General features: G+C 37.0%; 1 protein-coding gene across 7 annotated transcripts in view; it reads right to left on the minus strand.

The window, feature by feature from the left end:
- The window catches only part of TRPM3 (transient receptor potential cation channel subfamily M member 3), a 614,509-nt gene that overhangs the window by 274,368 nt on the left and 316,900 nt on the right, over nucleotides 1-23,241 (minus strand). For all 7 annotated transcript variants that reach the window (XM_040251699.1, XM_040251668.1, XM_040251610.1 and 4 more), the window contains exons 4-5: nucleotides 12,022-12,235; nucleotides 8,298-8,422 (exon numbers count right to left, since the gene is read on the minus strand). In XM_040251699.1, coding sequence (XP_040107633.1) covers nucleotides 8,298-8,422; nucleotides 12,022-12,235 — 339 coding nt within the window. The remainder of the gene's footprint in view (nucleotides 1-8,297; nucleotides 8,423-12,021; nucleotides 12,236-23,241) is intronic.

A 23,241-nucleotide genomic window follows, 5' to 3' on the forward strand; every position in this document is an offset into this window, starting at 1 on the left:
CCTTAAAATTACAGGGAAGTCTGAGCTAACAGGGCACTGGCTTGTTGTTTCCTATTCAGGCAACTCAGCTGTAAGTCTAGGTATAAAGCAGGGTCACACTGAAACCCAGACACTATTTCTCAGCTCTGCAATCCAAACAAGAAACCAGCAAACCCAGAAATCCATCTGTAAAGAATGCCCAGATACTTTAGCTGCTTGACTCCCACTAAAATCCACAGGAAAACAAATGCATCATTTTATAGCACTTTGAAAATGTGTTCAACTCATGGGCTTCAGAGAGTTGCACATCCACATTTCAGGCTTTCTGCTCAAATAGGCTCACCTCCTTTTGCCCTGTCCTGAGGGGGGAATGTGTACCACTCAGACACAGGGCTTATTGGTTGTGGGAAAAGACCTTAAGTTTTGAAAGGGGTGCCTTGCTTTAGAAATCACCATGTATCAGTTGGGGTGATTTTAAAATATATTTAGAAATTCTTTGAAAATCTTTCCTTAATATGGCTGGATTCAATGACTCACTTCTAAGCATTCATAGAATCAAAAAGGATGGTGTGTGGCTTCCAAAACTAGGTCATAAGGGGCTTCCTCTTTGCTCTCTCTTGAATCACTTACTCTGGGGTGAGCCAGGTGCCATCAATAAGGCACCCTTCTGGATAGGTCGACATGGTGAGAAGTCTCCCCAAAAGCCATGAGTCATCTTGGAAGAAGGCACTCCAGCCCCATTCAAGCCTTTAGATGATGCAGCCTCAGCTTACAACTTGACTGTGACCTTAAGAGAGACCCCAACTCAGAACTACCTAAGTAAGCCATTCACAAATTTCTGATCTTCAGAAACTGTGAGATAATGAATATGTCTTAAGCCATTAAGTTTTGAGGTAATCTGTTATACAGTGATAGATAGCTAATATAATAGTGTATTGTTATTATCTTCTTTGAGATTTAAAAACATATTCTTTTTCCTCTATGCTGGATTCACTGATGCATCACAATTTCATGACTTCTAGTGACTCTGAGTCCTCTGAATTGCCTAGCATTCCATCTCTGGGCCCCGATTAGTCCTGGCTCCTGTTCTCCACTGGGGCAATGACTACCATCCTCCACTCTCCTCATATATCTGACCCCAAACACTATATCCTCATTCAGCAGATTAGCTGACTCCTGTGCTTACACACTTCCCAGTTGGTTGACTTTAAGCAGGTTATTTACTATCTGTGTGTCAGTGTCTCTATTTGTAAATGGAGATTATTATGATTATAGGCCACCTCATTGGGGCATTTTTAGGGTTCAGTGAGATATAAAACTCAGGAAACAATCCACATATGAACTCAAATAAATGACAGTTGCTCGTATATGGAGAAGCAATATTGCAGAATAAGTAAAGATATGATCAAGGGCGCTGGCTGGCCTAGGCTTACATCCCAGCCACACAATTTATTAGTCATGTAACACTGGACAAGTCACTTAATTTCATCATGTTTAGTTTCTCTCAGTAAAACGGGGATACTAAAAATAACTTTTGAGTGCCATTATGAGAATTAAATGACTGTCTGTGTAAAGTGCTTAGTTGGATGCTGATACTTATTAAGCTCTACAATAGTGTTGATAGTATTATTTCTGTGATAAATGATAAACCTCCAACTAAATGTCAACATCCTACCATCAACTCTTTGCCTACATAGTTTTTCTTCCTCTCCTTTGGTTACAAGGGTACAGATGGTTAATCTCCCCTTTAGGTCTCATCACCACAGGCCCACTCTGGGACTTATTTCATCAATTATCTCCTCACCATCCCTAATTCCATTTATACCATAAACATAAACAAACTCAAATCTCTCCCAGTTTTGAAGAAAAAAATCCCTCCAACTATGGTTCCCTTTGGCTACTCATGTCCCTTCTCATCTCAGCCAAACCTCTAAAAGGTAGTTTCTACTTGCCATCTCTACTTTTTTCCCCTCCTCAACCTATTGAAATGTGGCTTGATCCTTCATTTGGCTTCTAAAACAGCTTTGATCAGTGATGCAAATGATGTCTGTCTTGATAAACTGAGTGAATGCTTCCAAGTCCTTATCTTCCTTAGTCCCTCAGTTATACTAGGCATTGCCTTTCACTCTGTCCTTCTGAAGCACACTCTGCCCTTGACTTCCATAACACTCTCTGCTTTTGCTGCTCCCTCTTAGCCTTTCCTCTGGTCTCCATTTGCAGGCTGCTTCTCTCTGCTCAACCATTAAATATTGGCTAACACCAGGATCTGGGATATCCTCAGGCCCTCCCTGCATCCTGTTCTGTATTGCAGTGACTTCAGTTGTCATCTCGGAGAAGGCTATGGCACCCCATTCCAGTACTCTTGCCTGGACAATCCCAGGGACAGGGGAGTCTGGTGGGCTGCTGTCTATGGGGTCACACAGATTCAGACACAACCGAAGTGACTTAGCAGGAGCAGCAGCAGCAGTTGTATCTATATGCAGACACCTTCTGAAACTAAGTGGGTAACAAGACCTTTCTCACAATCCTGCTGGACAATTTCACATAGATATTTCAAAGGAACTTTGAAACCAACATGTCCAAATCCAAATTTAACACTGCTTACTGAAACTGCATTGTCATGCAACTGAATGTAGTCCCGAACCTGAGTGTGGCCCAGGGTTAGCTCACATTGGCTCCTTTATGACTGTACAGCATTGGTTGGGTCTCCTTGTCTCAATTTCTCCTCTCACATCCTCTGAATATATCTTAACTAACCTATCATAGAAGTCCAACAAATATCACGTAAGGACACTCTTGGGAGGTTTTCTGAGATTACAATATGAAGTCCACATTTGGCTTGAATTTGAAGTGAAAAATACACTGAGTTGAAAACTGTACTAGAATTATCCATCAATTGCATTATTAAACTTGATATTTCTTGGTTTCAACTATAAAAATGACATCAAAAGAACACTTTCCAATTAAAGGTAACAACTTTTAAAGGTTATAAAATTCTGAAAATAAATCTATAGTTTAGGGAAAATAGAAGCTATCATTGAATTCAAGATAATTTAACAACCACATGAGATCATGTTTTGAAAATCTACCCAAACACAATTTTCATCCTCAGGTTAAGATGAAAAGTGCTTTTTATTGTAATCATGTCTAGATTTTTCATTTGGCATGTTTTATTAATTTAAATTTGGGAAAAGACAAATCATAAAGTCTTCAGAAACTGTTAAATTACCTGAAACAATTCTGGTCAAACTGTTTTCTAAAGCAAGAAGCTCAGTCTGAAATGAGTCATATGAAAATCACAATTCATTTCATTCTTATAATGGCACTCAGAAGTCTCACTATCATCCTTCTGATTTTACTGATGGTGAAACTAAACACAGTGTGATGAACAAACTTGCCCAATGTTACATAAGTAATAAACTGTGTAGCTGGGATGTAAATCTGGAGAAGGCAATGGCGCCCCACTCCAGTACTCTTGCTTGGAGAATCCCATGGACGGAGGAGACTGGTAGGCTGCAGCCCATGGGGTCTCGAAGAGTGGAACACAACTGAGCGACTTCCCTTTCACTTTTCACTTTCATGCATTGGAGAAGGAAATGGCAACCCACTCCAGAGTCCTTGCCTGGAGAGTCCCAGGGATGGGGGAGCCTGATGGGCTGCTATCTATGGGGTCGCACAGAGTTGGACATGCCTGAAGTGACTTAGCAGTAGCAGGGATGTAAATCTAGGCCATTCAGTTTCCCAGATCATATTCTTACCAATTCACACTGGCAACACTTTCATAATCATAATTGCAGATTGAGAGTATTTTAGGGACAAAGAAAGGGCTCTGGTTACTCTCATTGAGACTACTTTCTTTTTTTCATTCTACTTCTGAGTTCAATCGACAGGCATAAAATACCTGCTAGTATCTCCACTAACAATAAAAACATAATATCATTAAATATATTCTTATAGACCACCTGGCTTACTACCAATTAAGAGTATGGGCTTTGGAGACAGTGAATCTTGGCTCTAATCATTTTTCTTATGAAATAGAACATAGCTCAGAAGGTTAATATATATAATCACAGAGAGCTTGCTCAAATAAGAGCTCTCTCTCACACACACACACAAATTAAAGTTACTGTTATGATTATGCTCATGGAAGTTGTATAAAACAGAGAAAGCAAGTGATTTTTATAGTCAATTTAGAGGCAAAGAAATCAAATTTCAGAGTTTCAGTGCTTCATGTTCATGCAAAGTGTCATGATAATGGTTAATGACAAACAAGAAAACAATTTAATCCCTATATTTGATGACTTTTTAATTAAGTTGAGGAGTAAGACAGTTGTGGGAGAATCATAATCAGAGATATGACATTGTGGGTGAAGTCAGGGAAACTGTCTTGGTGGAAGGGAGGTTTGAGCTTCTTTTGAGGGCAGTATAGGATTCTGGGCCATGGAAGGAAGGAGCAGTTAATAATATGTTAACTCTCAGAGGTAGAATTAAACCTAAGAGCTGAACAATATTCATTTTAAGGTCTAACGGCAGGGTAAAAAATTGTTATCGTATCAGCATTCACAGCATTATTCTTCATTAAAGTCTGTTGTTTTATTTATTAATTGAAAAGATTTGGTTAAACAGAGTTGAAGGCATTCACATTTAAAGAATTAAGGCTAGTTCTATCACTCAGACAAGAGGGTCATGCATCTGATTCAAAGGGGTTAGAGAAGAGACTGTTGGCCTCCACATTTGTTTGTCTCCCTACCCAACATGTAGAGCTTTCACCATTCACCTCCCAATTTAAACTACTATGTAAGAAAATAGTTTTCATGCAGATGCTTGGGTAAAAATAATCCCTCACTATAGTTACTGTAGTATGCTCAAGCTCTGTAATGAGTAGAGATGGAGTTGTGGTAAAGTTGTGAACCAGGTAAGATTTATTATTATATATTTTCCCCACAATGTTTGTTTTCCCAGAAGCCTGAATTTCATCATGGCCAATCATCTTCCTCAATGTTTATTGAGTATCTACTATGCGTGGGCTCTAATTTGAAGTCAGAATCCAAAGATACATGTCCTGTATCTTTCAAGTCTAGTTCAGAGATAAGACCTGAAGGGAGGTAAGTGCTTTAGAATACCTACAAGCACTCCCTAGGGCAAATAAACTTTCTTCTTTATTTTTAGGACAAGTATTTGCATTTATGGTGCCCTTCCAAAGGTATATTCAAATTCTAAGATGAATAGCAATGCAACTGTGATGTCTACTACTTCTATCAGCAACATAACTCTGGTAACAATTGAATTTTCAGCCTCTAAATGGCTCTTCTGAGAGCCAGTCCCATAGAGATAAAATGATCTATATTTTCTGTCAGTTTAGATATAAATCTACTGTAATAAAATATTTGGCATTAGATATAGAGCCTTTCTTTTATCCTTATATTTTTATTTATTTCAAGTAAATTTCCTAGATTTCCCTTGACATTTATTTTGTGCCATTTCAATCTTATTTTGGGATATAGATATACACTTGAGCAAAAATGTAACAATCCTATGTTTTCAAATGATTTCATTTTGATAGAATTCTGAGATGGTCAGGTATTTTAATAATATGTTGGTTGTTTTCCTCTGCTACCTGATGTCTGATATCAAAAGGTTTCCTTTTTGATGTTTATTACATATGAGTTTGTTTATATAAAATGGAAGAATAAAGATAGAAGGTATTGAATCAAGCCAGTTATGAAAATTATTGTAACTACTTAAAAAAGCTTACCAGACAACACTTCTATTTCAATGAATTTGGGGCAGATTTTCACCAGTGACTACCAATATTTCATTCAAATACTTCTTTTATGAGAGCCTGACATCATATTCCTTTTAAATTATCACATTAGAATAATAAACACATATTAAAATGTCTCTTAAGCTATGTCATAAATCCTGTACACCAGAAACAGCACTGTTGCTCCAGATAATTTACAGACACTATCTAGCATAGCATAGCATCACTGAAAAACAAACACTATTATATAAGAGCCTGAGAAAGCCTATGCATATTCTGGTTTCCCAGTTTGGGGGAAAATATGCCAGAATGGTTGAAATGCAATAGACCTTGGTCAAAGATTTACTAAAGGACAAAAATACAATTGTTATTCCTGTGCTTTCTACAACCTGCCAATTTTATTTCCTTTTCTCAATCTCTCTGCAAGTTCACTTGGATCTTGGTGAGCCATGACTTGCCTTTATTAGACCCCTGTAAGCAGGGACAATGAATGTGCACATTTTACTGAACTTATAAGTGGCTTTTTCTGCTCTCTGCACTGGGATCAAGGCCAGTTTTTCACTGGGAAATCAGATAATGTAAGTAAGCCCTATTGGCATAGGCACGAGTTCCTACAGGCGTAGCACTGGTAAGAAATACAGGGAGAAAGAAAAGGAGAGTGAAAGAGAGGAGAACGTGAGGAGGTAAAATCAAAGGAAAGAAGCTAGAATTGGAGGAAAATGAATTAGAAGTGATTTTTCTAACCCAGCATGGCAAGTGAACACAATATAAGTACTTCCTTTTTGCAATCATATAGAATTATATGACAAACAAAATGACACAAAAAGGCAGTGCCAGCATTCTTTGAAAAATGATTAAGCAACTGAGGTAATGACATGGCTACTCTATCTTGAATAAAGAAATAATTAGCTTTCATTTATTCACAGTTCATCTGCATGAGAAAGTTCCAAAATGGTTTTGCCTCCACAAAGCTGAATAATAACAACTCAGGTTTATAAGAGAGATGTGAATCTATGAACATTTAAAAATGACTTTTGAATCATCACAACATTTAAAATAATTAATTCATTTGTTAATAAAATGAACAATTAGATGCTCTTGGTATTAGGGGACATTTTAGCATATTCTAATTCTTTAAGAACAGTTTTTCACACACACAAAAAGAGCCATTTTTGTTCTAGTTCACAATTGATATATACTTAAAAGTCAACGAGGAATCTAAGGCAAGAATTAACCAAAATATATTCCACAAAGACTAGTCTCAGATACTTTGAAAAAAATTACAATTACTTTTCCAGTCAGTTCTGCCAACATAACTAACTGGGAATTGCTGCTTGAAAGACTTAATTTGTATGTGATATAAAACAGCAAGTACATTTTAGTTAAGAGAATACTACACTGATAAAATATCTTATTCCTTATTCTATATATTCTGAGTAGATTTGTTTCTACATGTAATTTGGTAGTCTAGATATGGACATTTCTTATTACTTAAAGGTTCTGAAAGATTCAAAGAGTATTTATTCACTGCTTCCATTTCATGATCTTTGACTTTTAAATTCCAGGTTTTTGCACTGTATTTTAAAAACTGCATATATTTCACTGAAATAGGATGGTTTCACTATAAATACAATAGAAGAAGTGGTTTAGGACCAGTTACTTCTCAATCTCTTTGATTAAAAAAAAATATTTTTTTTTTTTTGGCTCAAACAGACTTCATGTTACTAAGAAAAAACTGCTCAGCACACTTATACTGTATTGCAGGTCTTTATTGGGAATGAAGGATTGTATTGATCTGATTTAGATAAGCATTGATAAATAATTAATTGCTAAAATTACTGGGGACAAAGAAGTGAATAATGCCTGGCAATCTGTGTGCATAGTTTAACCCATACACCCGGAATTTTGGAAAGCATTACATAAGGGGAAAATCTGGTTGTTAGGAACAGAGAAAAACTCTAAAAGGGAGGTAAGAAATGACTTGTTTGCAAGTTTTAAACAAACAAAAATGAGACCCTGGAAGGCACGGAAATAAGATGATGACTCAGAAAAAATAGGATCAAATTCTCCGTTCAGTGTGTGGTTCTAGACATCAGAATAGGAAAGAAAGGGTGATAGTCTTCTGGGTTTGGTCAAGGGCTTCTGAGTAGTCCTGGAGTGGGGAATAAAGGTCCCTGGGAGTGTGCCCACTCCTCGCCCAAGCATTTAGCAAAGGAGAGGGAAGCCACAAGTTTGAGTGAAAAGAATCTCCCTCTGTAGCCTCCTGTCTTAGTTGAAGGACACTCAAATAACAAAGAAGTTGGAGAGCTGGGTGAAGAAAAGTCCCCGTTTTATGTATCAGTCAATGAGCTCATTTTGTTAATTAATTTTAACATAATTGGGCCGAGAGTACCTGCAAAATTTGATTGATATTTTGATTGATTGATTTGATTGATACCCTACTGATTCAAAACAAGAGGGAGTCTTACTTAGGACTTTCCTGATTAATTTTATTTTACTCTTTTGATATTGCCTCTATGAGAAGTAACATGGAGGAACAGCTCCCAGAACTTACATCTCTTCCAATCAGGTCTTCCTGGTTTTCCACAATTCCCCAGGGGGCGATACCTATGGTACATATCTTTCCTCGAGACTTAGATGCATGGTCCTTCAAGGCATCGCCAACATGACGAATAACACCTAAGCATAAAAAGAGAAGTGTTAATTTTGCCTTTCAAAGCATTGCTTTCCATTGATCTAAAGGAAATTGTTGTAACTGATTTTTCTAAGATTAAATGCATTGAATATAAAATTTCGACACATTTCTACAAAACTACACTTGTTCAGGAGAGAACATAAACTTGTAGCTCTAATGCTGGATACATTTACTGGACTTACAGATGAACTCTAGCAATGAATTCCTTATTTTATCTCTAATGAAAATAAAAAAGAATACAGTATCTATGAAAAGAAAAATACTTTATACTTAGAGAATCTTTTTCTTATAAGCATAATGATGTATTAACATAACTAAGAAGTAACAGCATGACTATATCCTATAAAAAGCATCATCTATAATATATTAAATCTGTACCAAAGTTTGTATATGAATTAGGGTCATCAAATAGAGTAATTGCTTAACTTGGATTTTGTTAATCTTTATTTCACCTTCTTATATACAGAGACATAATGTGGAGACTCTGCTTGTAAAGAAAAGGTTAACATAGTCTGTGGAAAATTTATGTTAAAAATACATGAATACATCTTTTTAGACATCATTCTAATTATTTTCCTCTCTGTCCTAATGGCCTTCCCATCACCACAACCTTTCTCACCATATTTAAGAGTGAGAAAATTTAGTTTACAAGATGGTAGGAAACATACATTTACTTTTTAATAAACTATTTGGAGAAGATGTAATTTCTAATCTTTTAACTTCCCTCTCAAGTGACCATTTTTATAGAAGATATGAAATATATTTTCTAAGAAAAGATGTTTCCACTTATTGTTTAAGGAAAACACCACCCATTCTTCAAGGAAAACTCATACCTAGTGCGATCTACATGAAAGCTAAGTTGGGTTTGATTTCTTCTCCATTTGAACAGAGTTGCAGTTGGTGTATTTGGAATAGTTCAGTATGTCACTGAACATATTCTTTTGCGGTTCATAATCACATGTGAGAAAGAATGTCTCTGCTCAGAGTAAACTCTTTGAGGAGAAGGTTGGAGATACGTGTCTCACTCTCTGCAGGAGCTTCAGGTGCCAGCACAGAGTGAGGGCCCAGGAACTGGTCACTGAACTAAGCACAGAAAACACACCAGGCAGTTTAACCACAGGGGACAACAGACATGTGTGAACAGCTCGATTCTGCTATATTCATAAGATCAAACAGAAAGAGCCACCCTTAAAAAAATCAAACAACAGGGTAGTGTAAATAGCCACTAATCCACGTTCAGTTGTCCTGGGAGTGTTGAAAAAAGCATCAGTTTCACTTACTCGCCCATCTACGGGATGTATTGATAAAGAAAAACAAATACAAGGCAAAGCTATCAACATTAGTGTTAAATTTTTTTCCTGCTGCTGCTGCTGCTAAGTCGCTTCAGTCGTGTCCGACTCTGTGCGACCTAGTAGACAGCAGTCCACCAGGCTGCTCCGTCCCTGAGATTCTCCAGGCAAGAACACTGGAGTGGGTTGCCATTTCCTTCTCCAATGCATGAAAGTGAAAAGTGAAAGTGAAGTCGCTCAGTCGTGTCAGACTCTTCGAGACCCCATGGACTGTAGCCTACCAGGCTCCTCTGCCCATGGGGTTTTCCAGGCAAGAGTACTGGAGTGGGTTGCCATTGCCTTCTCTGAAATTTTTTTCCTATTTACGTGCAAAACTGCTTTGGGGTCCAGTCCTGGACAAGAAAGCTAACTTCATGGTACCCCTCCCTCCATCTGCCACAATTCCATTATCACCTCTTACTCAAGCTGAGTGTGCCACCATTAGAACCTCACTTTGAGTCCTGGACTGAACACTATGCCTGGAGAGAGGTAGAGGTGAACTCTTTGGTTTACAATATTTATGCTATAAATTCTCCTTTTGATATTGGATTCTTTTCACAAAAGAAGAAAAACAATATACAATGTCCCAAGTTCCTGAAAACAGAAGATAAGTATTTCTTTCCTTTTCATTTTTTTTGGGGGGGCAGGTGGGAACTGGGGCTGTGCCGCACTACTTACTGGAATCTTAGTTCCCTGATCAAACCTGGGCCCCTGGCAGTGAGAGCGCTGAGTCCTAACCACCAGACACTAGGGAATTCCCTAGTAAGAATTCCTTTTAGAAACTTTTGAGTTGCTCTCCATAGGAGTTGCCGCTTATGTCAGGAAAGCAAAAGACTGAATAATCATAGGCAAATGATGCCTGTTAAACTGTGAGTGGAAGTTGGAGCTTAAAACCTGAACAGCCAAGAAAGAAAACTGTTCTGTAGCTATTTGATCACCATAAAATAAACAGCTGGCTGGGCAGGTCATTTTAAGGTCATGTCAGTTTACAGACTGAGTCAGGGTTTCACTTGACAATGATAGGCACAGGCAATTTGCAGCGCTCACTGCAGAAATGCACCTATGTTGTTGTGGACTGAATGTTCACAAATTCTAGATATGGAGAAGAATTCTGAGTGCGGATCTCACTTAGACATCATCTAAACCGGCGGTCCCCAACCTTTTTGGCACCAGAGACAGATTTCGCGGAAGGCAATTTTTCCACGGACAGGGGTGGGGTTGGGGAGAGAGAGATGGTGCAGGCAGCAATGCAAGTGATGGGGAGTGATGGGGAGCCACAGATGAAGCTTGCCTGCTGCTCACCTCTTGTTGTGCGGCCTGATTCCTAACAGGCAGTCCACGGCCCAGGGACTGGGGACCCTGATCTAAACTACAAACCAATGTCTAAACAACATTGAGATAACATTTTCATTTAAAACTAGTTGGTCCATGGTTATGTTCAGAATGTCCCATTAACTTCAAATGTGTCCACATGGGCAGACCTTGAGTCTTAAAACAAGTCTGAATTAACTTACTGCAGCAATACCTGTCTCTTCCAATTGGCACTTCTGATTCACTCTGGGGAAACATGTCAAAACAATTTACAGGCATCCATTCCATTATCAAATGCACATTCATAATGTTCTGCAGATAAGCACTTAACTCTAAGTGGCTTTGTAAGAACTGATTTGACAGCCTTCCTGGATCACAATATAGAAACTCATTTGGCAGGTAGAAAAAACTACGTGGACTTCAGAGTGGGATATGTTCTGTTGATGCAGAGTTGATTCAATGAAATATTTTAAATGATAAGCACATACTACTCCAGAGTTTGCTGTCATCCTAGATGGGAAGGGCATTTTTCAAAAATTAAAGCTACTTGCATCAAACTTAAACTCACTTAAAGAACAGGTATGGAATCTCCAATTTAGAGCAAAAGTTATTCCTTAAAAAATTATTGGATGTTTATTTGGCAACTTGAGGTATTGAAAATAATCTGTCAAATTCCATCAGTCATGTTTATAAGTTCTATATTGTCAAGTATTCCAGTCTGTGTCTTAAGTGTAAGTAATTCTTGGTGGAGAAATGACAGTACAGTTATCATTTAGGTAGAGGAAGGAGTGAGAAGCACTGAAAGGAGCAATAACCAGCAACTGAGGACACGGGTAGGGGATGAGGTGAGGATATGCAAACGTATTTAACCTTAGAAGAAAGCGATCTTAGTCATGACATTCTTGTGATCTTATGCTGTCCTTCTCTGTCCCACTTCCAATTACCTGTGTTAACTCCTCCAGTGAATATCCATGCTCCAGTTGTCATGGCTGCTTTGATGAGACCTTTGCCAAAGACTTGCTTGAGTTTTGGCTGGAGTTCAAAGTTCTGCAGGCCCCCATGCACTGAGATGAGAAGCTTGGGAAGCTCCAACTGCCATTCCTTGGTCATCAGGTGTAGGAGGAGATCAGGTTTTGTATCGAAAGATACTCGTACATACTAGGAAAAGAAATGACCATTAATTAGGGAGGCAGGGCAGGGTGGCTGCAGCTGCTTGTCTTTACTGATTGCAATGATATGTGTAGTTACTTGAAGAAAATGTCTTGTAAGAAATAAGATTTTTTTTTCTAAGGGGAAAATCAATTGCTTTATTGAAGACCTTCATTAGATAAAGAGATTCACCATTTTTAACAAGTTTTTTTGAAATTCTGAATGACTATAGATTTTAAAATTATTTAATTGTCTAAAATGCAGTATAAACACAACTTTCCCCAGGATGCCTTCTTTGCTCAAAGGAAATCATATTTATATTCAACCTTAACATTTGTGCAACAGTTCACATATTACTACCATTTTCAATATAAGTAATCCCTTTATAATAACTGGACCTATATATGACTGTTTCTGTGACCCTATTATTTTGGTAGGTTTAGAAAAATTCTACAGTTCTACATAATGTAGCGAGAATGTTTAAATATGGTAACAGCTGATTACATTTACTTAAACCTAAATTAACTGCATACCAAAGGTTTGCTTTCAAAGAAAAGTGACAAAAGTCATGCCAATTATTTTTATAGAAAAGTTGAAAATATTAGAGTGCATAGCATATATCAAGGTATTTACATATGCAACTAGAAATAAAGTTATTATAAGTATATATAAATAAAATTCTATAAATACATACAATGACAAATATACATATATATATATGTATATATATATATATAACTAAACATTTAGATGGGCTTCCCATATGGCTTAGGTGGTAAAGAATCTGCCTGCAATACCAGAGACCCAGGTTCTATCCCTGGGTCCAGAACATCTTTCGAGAAGGGAAAGGCTACCCGTCCCAGTATCACTGCCTGGAGAATGACATGGACAGAGGAGCCTGGAGGATCTCAAAGGAGTCTATGGGGTCTCAAAGAGTCAGACATGACTGTTCAGCTGTCATGTTATATCTTTTTTTAAAATTATATAAATATTCTCATTTAAATCTTTGTTTTATTATATAAAGATTTCATTTCTATCTGGAAGCAACTAGAATACTTGGCAAATGCACTGAAAAGCCTTTTGCAATGCATTGCTGAGCTGGCACAAAAAGAGAGAATATTCAGATACCTAAACAAAGTGGAAGCTGGAATCTCAAGAAGTAAGGAGTATCAAAGGAAGCTTTGGCCTTAAGGCTTTCTCCTAAACCCTGGAAGACCCTGAACAGTTGTTTTAATAGCTTAATGCAGTATGAGGGGCATAAGGAGAGACCCCCCCCCAGCTTTATGTGTGGGGTCTCTCTTTAAATTCTCCTCTGGTTATTTATAAACAAAAGTGGGCCCTCATACAGATTTTGGTCTACATCTACATTCTCAGTGTGGTCTGAGAAACATCAGTATTTAACGTAAGTGGAGTAATGGCTCCAGATAACTGGCAGAGGCACATGCAAATTATTTGTGAAGAAATGCATCATCAATCCAGGTCTCAAGTAATTCTCTTGGGAAAATAAGCATTTCTTTGTAAAAAATATTACAAATTACATAAGGAGATAAAGCAACATGAAGAGAACCAAAAGACACAATAGGTAGCAGAATAAGATCCTCAAAGATAGTAAAATGCTCTGACAGAGAATATAAAATGACTACATTTAATATGTTAAGAACATAAATGAGAAAGCTGAATATATGAATAAAGAAAAAGATTATAAAAAATGATCACATCCATTTGAAAAAGAGTAAAAAACAGAACTTCTAGAAACTAAAATGTAAAAATTTAAATGAGAAATACGGTCGATAAATGCAACTATAAGATCAGACTTCTAACTATCAGTTCAGTTCAGTTCAGTCACTCAGTCGTGTCTGACTCTTTGTGACCCCATGAGCTGCAGCACACCAGGCCTCCCTGTCCATCACCAACTCCCGGAGTCCACCCAAACCCATGTTCATTGAGCTGGTGATGCCATCCAACCATCTCATCCTCTGTCGTCCCCTTCTCCTCCTGCCCTGCATCTTTCCCAACATCAGGGTCTTTTCAAATGAGTCAGCTCTTTGCATCTGGCACCCAAAGTATTGGAGCTTCAGCTTCGACATCAGTCCTTCCAATGAACACCCAGGACTGATCCTATAGATACAGAGAAAGAAACCAGATGCAGCCTAGAAAAACCAGAGAATTAGAAACACAGAAGAAAATGTGATAATTTTATAGGAGGTAATCAGAATTCTAGATAGAAACAAAAGAGATAACAGGGAAGAAACATTACTTGAAGAGATATTAGCAGGGATTTCTCAGAATTACTAAAAGATTCCAATTCTCAGATTCAAGAAGTTCAATGAATCTAAAGCAGGATAACTAAAAAGAAACCCCATCCATTCATCAGTCATAGAGAAGACCAAAGGGTTGGGGTGGGAGAAGCATTCAAAAGGAGCTAGAAAAGAAATACTGATCACCTACAAGGAAACAGTCACTAGACTGAAGGCTTATTTCCAACAGCAACAATAGATGCAAGAACAGTGTCTTCATTGTGCAAAGAGAAATTTGTCAGTGTAGAATTCAACAAAAAGTATCTTTCCAAAAATAATATCATTTTACAGACATTTTCAGACTACTAAAACCAAGTATTTACCTCTAGTAGACTTCACTGAAGGAAATTTTAAAATACATGGAGCAGGCAGAAGTTACATGATCCCAGATGGATGATCTGGGATACAAGAAAGAGTAGTAAATAAAGATATTAGCATAAACAGAGTAAATTTTTAAAAGGGTTAGTTGTAAAATATAAAGTGATAATAGTGTCTGATTTACGGTGGAAAGGGATAGAATAAAGTGCTTGATAATATAGAATATAAATTAGGAAGCAATAATGAGAATTAAAGTATTCTAAAGTCTATATATTGTGAGAGAAAAGTATTAAGTTTGGAATTTGTTAAATATTAATGTTGAAGCTGCATAACAAAAAGAATAGACTTACATGTAATCATACAAACATGCTTTTAGACGTATAACTACATGCCGGTATCCAGGACATGACAATTTATTGTAATATTTTTTGGATCTGGGAGATCCCATTACCATAAAAATCTCAAAAAATTATGTTATTCTTTTGTTAAAGTATATTTTAAGTATATTTAGTTGAAATGTGAGGCAAAAACATATAAAATAGGACAGTAGCTTGATAAATTAAGCTGAATCATCAAGAAATACCAAAGAGCTAGAGTTTACCATTTATTGTACATATACTAGAAATACAAAGAAGTATTAGAATTTAACAAGCTGATCTTATATTGATTTGATCTACATAGCAAAAATTAATTCCATAATGGAAAGAGTAAAGGTTGGCAATTTTAGCTAAGTATATTATATCAATAGAATTTTATCATATATCAACAGGATTTAACTAGAGTTTATAATGTGTGAAATAGGAGCCTTGGGGCTGGAGAGAGGGTATTGCAGTGGTAGAAGCAAATATAAATGTTTCTTAAATAAACGTTTTAAAAATTATCATTGTTATACTTGTTATCTCATTGAGTGACTGTTTATAAGAAGGCTACCTATATAATGGATGCTATGTTTTCTGTGCCTATACCCTGAATTTATGCTACCTAAGAAGTCATAATTTGGGAGCTTTACTAGATTAAATGTATATAATTTTGACTAATTCTAGAAAGGGATCTTAGTCAAATAAAGTAGAATTGAGATTCAGAAGGCTTCAAAACTATATAAACCAAGAATGTTCTGTATGGGAGATGCTAAAAAACTGCATTTCCAGTTATTCAATAACTTCATATCTCAACATCACTCTCTTATTCCTTCAAAAAAACAAGGATCCATATTCTTTTAAGGTGAGATATAAATTACACTTCTAAATATAGAAAAATGTTTAAGCATAAAGATTCTTCTAAAATTATATGCCCCTTCCAAGCCTAAATAGTTGTTTTAGGTTTGTGACTAGGATTATCGCTTTTTGAACTTCAAGATACCTCACTGAGTGTCCCCACCTGCATGTTTCATTTAGCCATGTAAATAATGTGATATTCTGAGCCACAGGGAGTATCTGGGAACAGACACACCTATATTACTAACTCAATGTGAAGAGAGACTACAGCCATACTAAATTACTACAGAGACTGTGTAATAATTTTCATAGGCTTAACCTACCTAAATAATGCATTCTGGAGTTCAATTATTTACAGTAATTAGTAAGAATAACTCAAATATGTTTTTAGGAATAAGTCTCACTTGGTAAATAATTCGCTTTGGAGCTTCTAATGTTATATATACAACTTACCAGTAAGGAACCAAATTTACTGATCACATGAACAGTTCACTGGAAAACTACCCATTTAGTGAATATTTTAAAATTCCTTTTGAACTAGATTAATCTTTTTCTTAGTTAGGAAACCAAGAAAAGCTTGTTTATGACCACAAAACACTTGTTACCCAGTTAATAAGTGCTCCAGTGGAGATGCATGAATGACCTTAGATCACCTTCTCCCTAGCTCTCTATCTTACAGAGGAAGAAAGGAAGGCCTGTGTAAGGTCCTTTTGTTCATAAGCTCTCTTTCCATATTTCGCCTGGCTCTCAATATTTTAACTACTGAGAAAAACACCCTAAATTTACAACCAAATCCCTTGTGTTCCAGGCACATATATGTTGTGTGTAAATTCACACTCAGGTCTCTCTGACGCCAGGTCCTTACTGTTGACCTCAGAAACATAAATGCCTTTTCTCTCCTTACTTCTTTTCCTTTACCTATAACCAAGCGGTCTGCGAGTTCTAATGACCCATTTTTCAAATTGTGCTCTCAACCAGGCCTTTCCCTCTATTGCTTTAGTTGCTATTTTAAGAATAAATGCTCTTACGAGGATGTCAGTATGTGTCATGACAACAGTCCTAACAGCTTTTCTAACCCTGTGTTCTCAATGAGACACCAGCAGGCGACTCCTATCCCCAATACCTTTTTAGTAATACTATTTTTCAATTCAAAGAGTTACATCATATGTAAATTCCCATTCTGCCTGCCGTGATCTCCACAATTTGGCCTTACTCTACTTATTTAGAGGCATTTCCCCCACTCTTTTTTTTCTTTTTCTGCTTTCAGTTTTATTTTTTATTTTTTAATTTACTTTACAATTCTGTATTGGTTTTGTATTTGGTCAATGCTATTCCTCAAGTCCTGGAAAACTCAGTTTCTCCCCTTCATCTACATAAATCATTCTTGTCTTTCAAAGGCTCTTATTGACTTTTCCTTAGAATGCAAGCTCATGTTGACACAGTATAGCTCTCAGTCAAACTCAGTATAATATACATAGACATTTTCCCCATTGTTTCTTACATGTGTCAGTTTTATCTCCTCATTTGCAAGGTATCTGACAGGAGGGATCAAGTGTCACCTGACCTATGATTTTGGATAATCCTTTCTCTCCTGGCTACGATGTAGCTACAATCTCAGAAATAAAAATGAGTTTGGAAATATCTTAGCAATCATGGGAACTAGAAATCATCTGTTTCAGTTCTTCTGCCTTAGGGATGAGGACACTGAGACCCAGGGAAGTCAAGTGACTGGGACATCAGAATTATTAATAATTATCTACTAGTTAACCACTCACCCAATCCATTATTAAAGCTACTGTTACAGTGGAAACTCTAGGTTGAGCTGGGCTCCTCAAACTTTAATATGCAAAACTCATTTGGGGGAACCTCAAAAATTCAGGTTCTTATTCAATAGGTCTGAGGTGGGACTTGAGGTTTTGCATTTTTAACTAGCTCCCAAAAGGGACCACATAAGTAGAAAGAATTACAACTTTTTCCCAGATCAAAGATTCTAAGTGGTATGTCTTGTGTTTATCATTGGGCCAAAGGCAAGAAAGAACACTTTAATATTTTACATAAAAATCAAAGAGAAGAATGGAGGAAAAACTGGAAAATTACTCAGGCCATGAGAAATAGGAAACTGCAGTCATTAATAAGCTACTCAATTCCAACTACCTGATTCTTTTTCACCAGGACTAATTCTTATACGATGGAATCCATGATTAACTACATTATTTATGTTATGTATCAGCCCACCCCTGATTATCTAGAAGCTGATAAATAACACAAATACTAGGTGTCCCTGTCCCTTTAATGTTGGCCATTACTTTAGATTTATTTTGTCCTTCGTTTGGAGAATAAAAGATCTTTTAAAATGGAAGTATTTAAATGAATCAATCCATTACATTTTGTCATGTTTTTGTTTAGCAGCTCAAGGAAACAGTTTAGGGATACGAGGGTAATTAAAACTAAGCGATAAAAGGACATTTTATGATTATGTGGAGATTTCAATTTTTAAATTATATTCTTATACCCATAAAAATCATGTTATTCAGTAACCTCTCCTGGAACTGTATTAATAATATAACAGTTAATTCTTGTGCTAAAATCAGCAGCTTCAGGTTCATAAATGGTTGTACCCAGAGCAATTAATTCATTCCTGCTAAATGGTCAATGTGATTAGACATTAGGAGCTATTTTGGTTATCAAGGTAAGCAATTTCGACTGTCCACTTGTGAAGTCATTAATTGCTAAGGGGTCACCTTACAAATAACCAGAAATCTTCCTAACATGTATACTAAATTCTGTGACCTGGGCAGTACTCTGACGCAGTGATGCATGCTCCCATTTACAGGTTTCCCTGGACAAGGCATGGCAAACCACTCCAGTATTCTTGTCTGGAGAATCCCTATGGACAGAAGAGCCCGGGGGGCTACAGTCCATGGGGTCACCAAGAGTTGGACACAACTGAGCGAGTAAGCACAATCATGTGTAGCAACACACTCAAGCATCAGATACTGGCACTGTAAGTCATCTGATCAGTTTGAGACCCTCTCTTGTGAAATGAGGGTAATCCTGAACACCACACAGAACACTACAGAGTAAATTGTGGGAAAGACCTGGAAGGAAAACCAACACATGGAAATTAGACTATAGGCACTCACAAATGACTTTTGCACCACATGACCTACATAACTTGCCTTTAGCTCTTTAATGTACCTTTCAAAGTAGCCCTTTGTGAGTTATCTGGGGAGTGACTGGTACAAGTTATAAAAAGTACCTATCCAGAGGGAAACTGCTACCTATATCTGCGGCCACCAATCCTATCCTTCTCCTTCATGCCTTTAGTTCCCTAATTTTAATTTCTAGAAATAAATTGAGCTCAAATGAGTTATCCACACCAGTACTAACATCATTAGTGTCCCAGCCTGACAGGAGACAGCCTGTGTGATGAGCTAATGAGATTTTAAGAAGAGTATCTAAAGAAAGCACTATGTAAAACAGAAGTTCTATTTTAAATTGTACTATTTGATCTATTCCTAGGTGCTTTGGAAGCCAATGCATACAAGCATGATTTTCACAAGAACACTTTGAATTCCAAACCACAAACTTACAAACGAAATTTTGTAATTAAGTCTATAATGGCAAATTTGAGTTTTTGTTTTGTTTGAGTGGCAGAGGGCTTTGGTAACTAAAAATTTTGAGTTTTTGCTTTTTCCAGTTGTTAAGTTTTTTTGCTTTGTTTGTTTAGCAGGTGATTTCACTGCAGTTTTTCCTAAAGGCACTCTAACCTGCTCCATCACTAGAAACGATAACTATTCACTTGTCAAAGCAGAACTCAACTTTACTACGGCCTCACTGCATTAAACTGGGAGGGAAATCACAGAGGTGCCACAGATCAGACAGCATTCTTCTCTTCAAAACACCGAGGGTGGTGAAGGCTGAGTGGAGAAGCAGCCATCACTACTTAGAATAGGCTGGGGCTGTTTAATTAGAAATAATAATAATTTTCTTTAGAATTCTGAACTTGATCCATTGTGGAGTAATTTGTCTCTGGTTTTAAACTAAATTTTTACTCACATCATTTTGCCCAGCTTTTAAATGAAAAGGTAAAATAACTACAGGACAATAAAACTGGTTACACTTTAGGAAATGGTAAATGGCAAATCTTTCTAACCCTCACTGAGAAACCGTCTTCAGTTCTGAGAAATAATCAATTGGTATATTTCAGTAGTACTTTCTCTGAGTAATGGAACTACTACAGCTAAACCTATTTTAATAGTATTTTTAATGCCTTTCTTCTGAGCATGTAGTGGGAAATTTGCCCCATTTTCCTTCTATTGAGAACTGTGACAAGCATCTTTTCATTTTCTAATTCTCTAGCCCCATTTTAAATGAGTAGTTTTGATTAAAGTTGTGGCCAAGGAGAATACGTTGCATCAGACTCCTGAGACAGTTTTGCTAACATCAGCTTTCCAAGTCCATGGAGCCTTTGGTTTTGCACCACGTGTTTAATGCTTATAGTGGTTTAATGTGTGAGCTGAACCACTAGAAAGGAAGATCCCTAGAAAGAAAATATTTGGAATGCAAATGTGAGGTGTCACTGTTATGGGAGTTTTTGTTTGATTGACTCACAAAATTTTGGGAGTGAAAATGCCATTGTAATTTATTCTATATTGCTTTTAGGATTCTTCAATATTAGATAACAGGTGTTTCAGGTGATTGATGCTGATAAGCCAAAAGTAGAGGTTTAGAAAATAATATAAAACTTCACTGAGCATATCACCCAGTTGCAGGGGAGTAGTCTGCAAATTTTCTGCCAGGATTGCTTTTGTGTAAAATTTTCTAGAGCAAGATGGGTTTCTTGAGGAAGGTTAGTTCTTACTTCTGTATAGGCCTATGATTAAGATCAGAAGTTTAAATGATACATTCTAGCTTTATTCCCAGTTTCTGAAAGGTTTTTCAAAGGTACTGCCAATAATCTCAATAGTCTAGAAATTTCAAGGTGGAATATGGAAAGCAACAGAGCAATTGCAAAACCTCTCAAAAAGTACACCATGCTATACAAAGCTGCTTAGTTAGCTATAGTCCAGTGATGAGGCATTTTGTTTTGTACTGGGATTTATTTAATATATTTTGTGCATGTCAATCGATGATTCTCATTTCAAATCTCCATAATGCAAAGAAAGACAATTTTAAGACAAGAAGATTTAATCCTAAAGCATTTTAAGAGTATAAGATTGTAGATGTCATGCTGCTGACAGCATGCCCTTCCCCGGACACACACAGAGTATTATATCTCCTCAATCTCACCTATCCCCTGTCACACCCTCACCTTAATGCTCAGAATAGAAAGATTGCGTCCTGGCTGACTCAATATTTAAAGCTCTAAGTGTGAAATGAGGCATAGGAATAATTCTCTAAATTATATGAAAACTGTAATAAGGGACTCAACTTGATCTAATAAGCAGAGTGAATACCATGGGAAAACATGAAGAGAATTATGTAGGTGACTTGAGAAGTTTAAATACAAGTCCTTAATTAGGTTATACTTACCTGGTCCGTAAGTCAGCTCAGCATTAATTGGAAGAGATGATTAGTAAGCAAATAAGATTCTAATTAAGACCAGCACTGCTTCCTTCTCTAAATAATTTAATAGCCTCAGCCCCAGATATGAAGAGTCTTTGAGAAAGGACCCAACATCTGCTGTCAGACCATCTTATTATTGCTACGTCAGTTTTTAAAAGTTGCCTGGAACCTAGTCTAGTAAGAAAATGCCTAAACCAGGGCTTCAGTATCTTAGAACCTTCTTTTGTCCCCGAGTTCTGATTTTATGAGGCATCTGAATGAACTGCTAGGTCATTTAATCCCCAGGAATGGACATTAGGGGCATGCAGTTTGGTAGGATGTGGCTTGGTGTAAAGAAGAGAGGAATGCAACTCCTTCATTCACTGTTAGCTTTGCACAAGACTTCTTTCTGTGCCACAGTTTCTCTCTCCATAAAGTAAGAGAGATGCTGGTCTCACTGCTGTTTCACTGAGGTTTGTCAAGCCTGAGAATTAGGGACAGAACAGCAAAAGTACTGGGAAGGTCTTAGATAATAGTTCCATTAACCTAGGATATAATTTTATGAAGAAATCTTTGTGCTTTTGAGTTCAATTAACCTCAACAAATACTAGAGATCTTATAATTCTACTAAAAAATTTTCAAAACCCTTAGAAAGGAACGGGGCTTACCTTGAGATTCAGGTGGTAAAGAATCCACCTGCAATGCAGGAGACCTGGGTTTGATCCCTGGGTTGGGAAGATCCCCTGCAGAAGGGAAGGGCTACCCACTCTAGTATTCTTGCCTAGAGAATTCCATGGACTGTATAGTCCATGAGGTCTCAAAGAGTTGGACATGACTGAGCAACTTTCACTTCATTTCTTCACAGAAAGGAACTAGAAACATACAGTAACTGGTTTCTTTTCAAAACATCTACTATAGTCTGTACCAGGCATACAAGACAAAGAAGAAAAAGATTTGACAAAGAGTCCTAAGGATCTTGAGTTCAAAAACTAGCTTTGTCAAATAACTGGGTGACTCTCAGAAAATAATTTAACTTCTTTAGGCTCGAGTTGCCTATCTGTAAAATAGGTAAAGAGATTGGTATCATTTAGTATTTTTAAGGTGGGCTGAACAGTAGAATAACTGAGCTAACTTTTAAAACACTTTGGATGTCTAGGTTCTGCCGCAGACCTCTGGGAATGATTCTGGGCATGGGCATTGGTGGTGGCCCCACAGGTTATTCTGAGCCCCCGAGTAGAGAACCGCTGCATTGATCTCTCATTGTCTTTGGTGATCAAAGTTCTGTGACATCACGGTGTGCTATCTATGTAGTGACACAGATACAAATGTGAGATGTGGTTCTCACAGAGCCCACTACATTTTAATAATGAGTCCCTTTACTTCAACTGAATCTTCCACCAAACTATGGCACCTTCTGCCTCATGCTGTGTCCAGACCACATTGGCATTTTGACCCAAGTGCCTCAATTTGGGTTTTCTTGAGGGGAAAAGTTAACGTTATATCTTATTTATTTTTTTTTAATTAATGAAGGTCAAAGTTAACCTGCCCTCTAGAATTTTTTGACCACTTTGTTAAAAATCATTTCAACTTTCAAACACTGTTGTTAGGAGAAGGAGACCAGAGATATATTAGGTTAGTT

Source organism: Oryx dammah, unplaced genomic scaffold (genome assembly GCF_014754425.2).
Source record: "Oryx dammah isolate SB20612 unplaced genomic scaffold, SCBI_Odam_1.1 HiC_scaffold_1, whole genome shotgun sequence".
Taxonomy (NCBI): Eukaryota; Metazoa; Chordata; class Mammalia; order Artiodactyla; family Bovidae; genus Oryx; species Oryx dammah.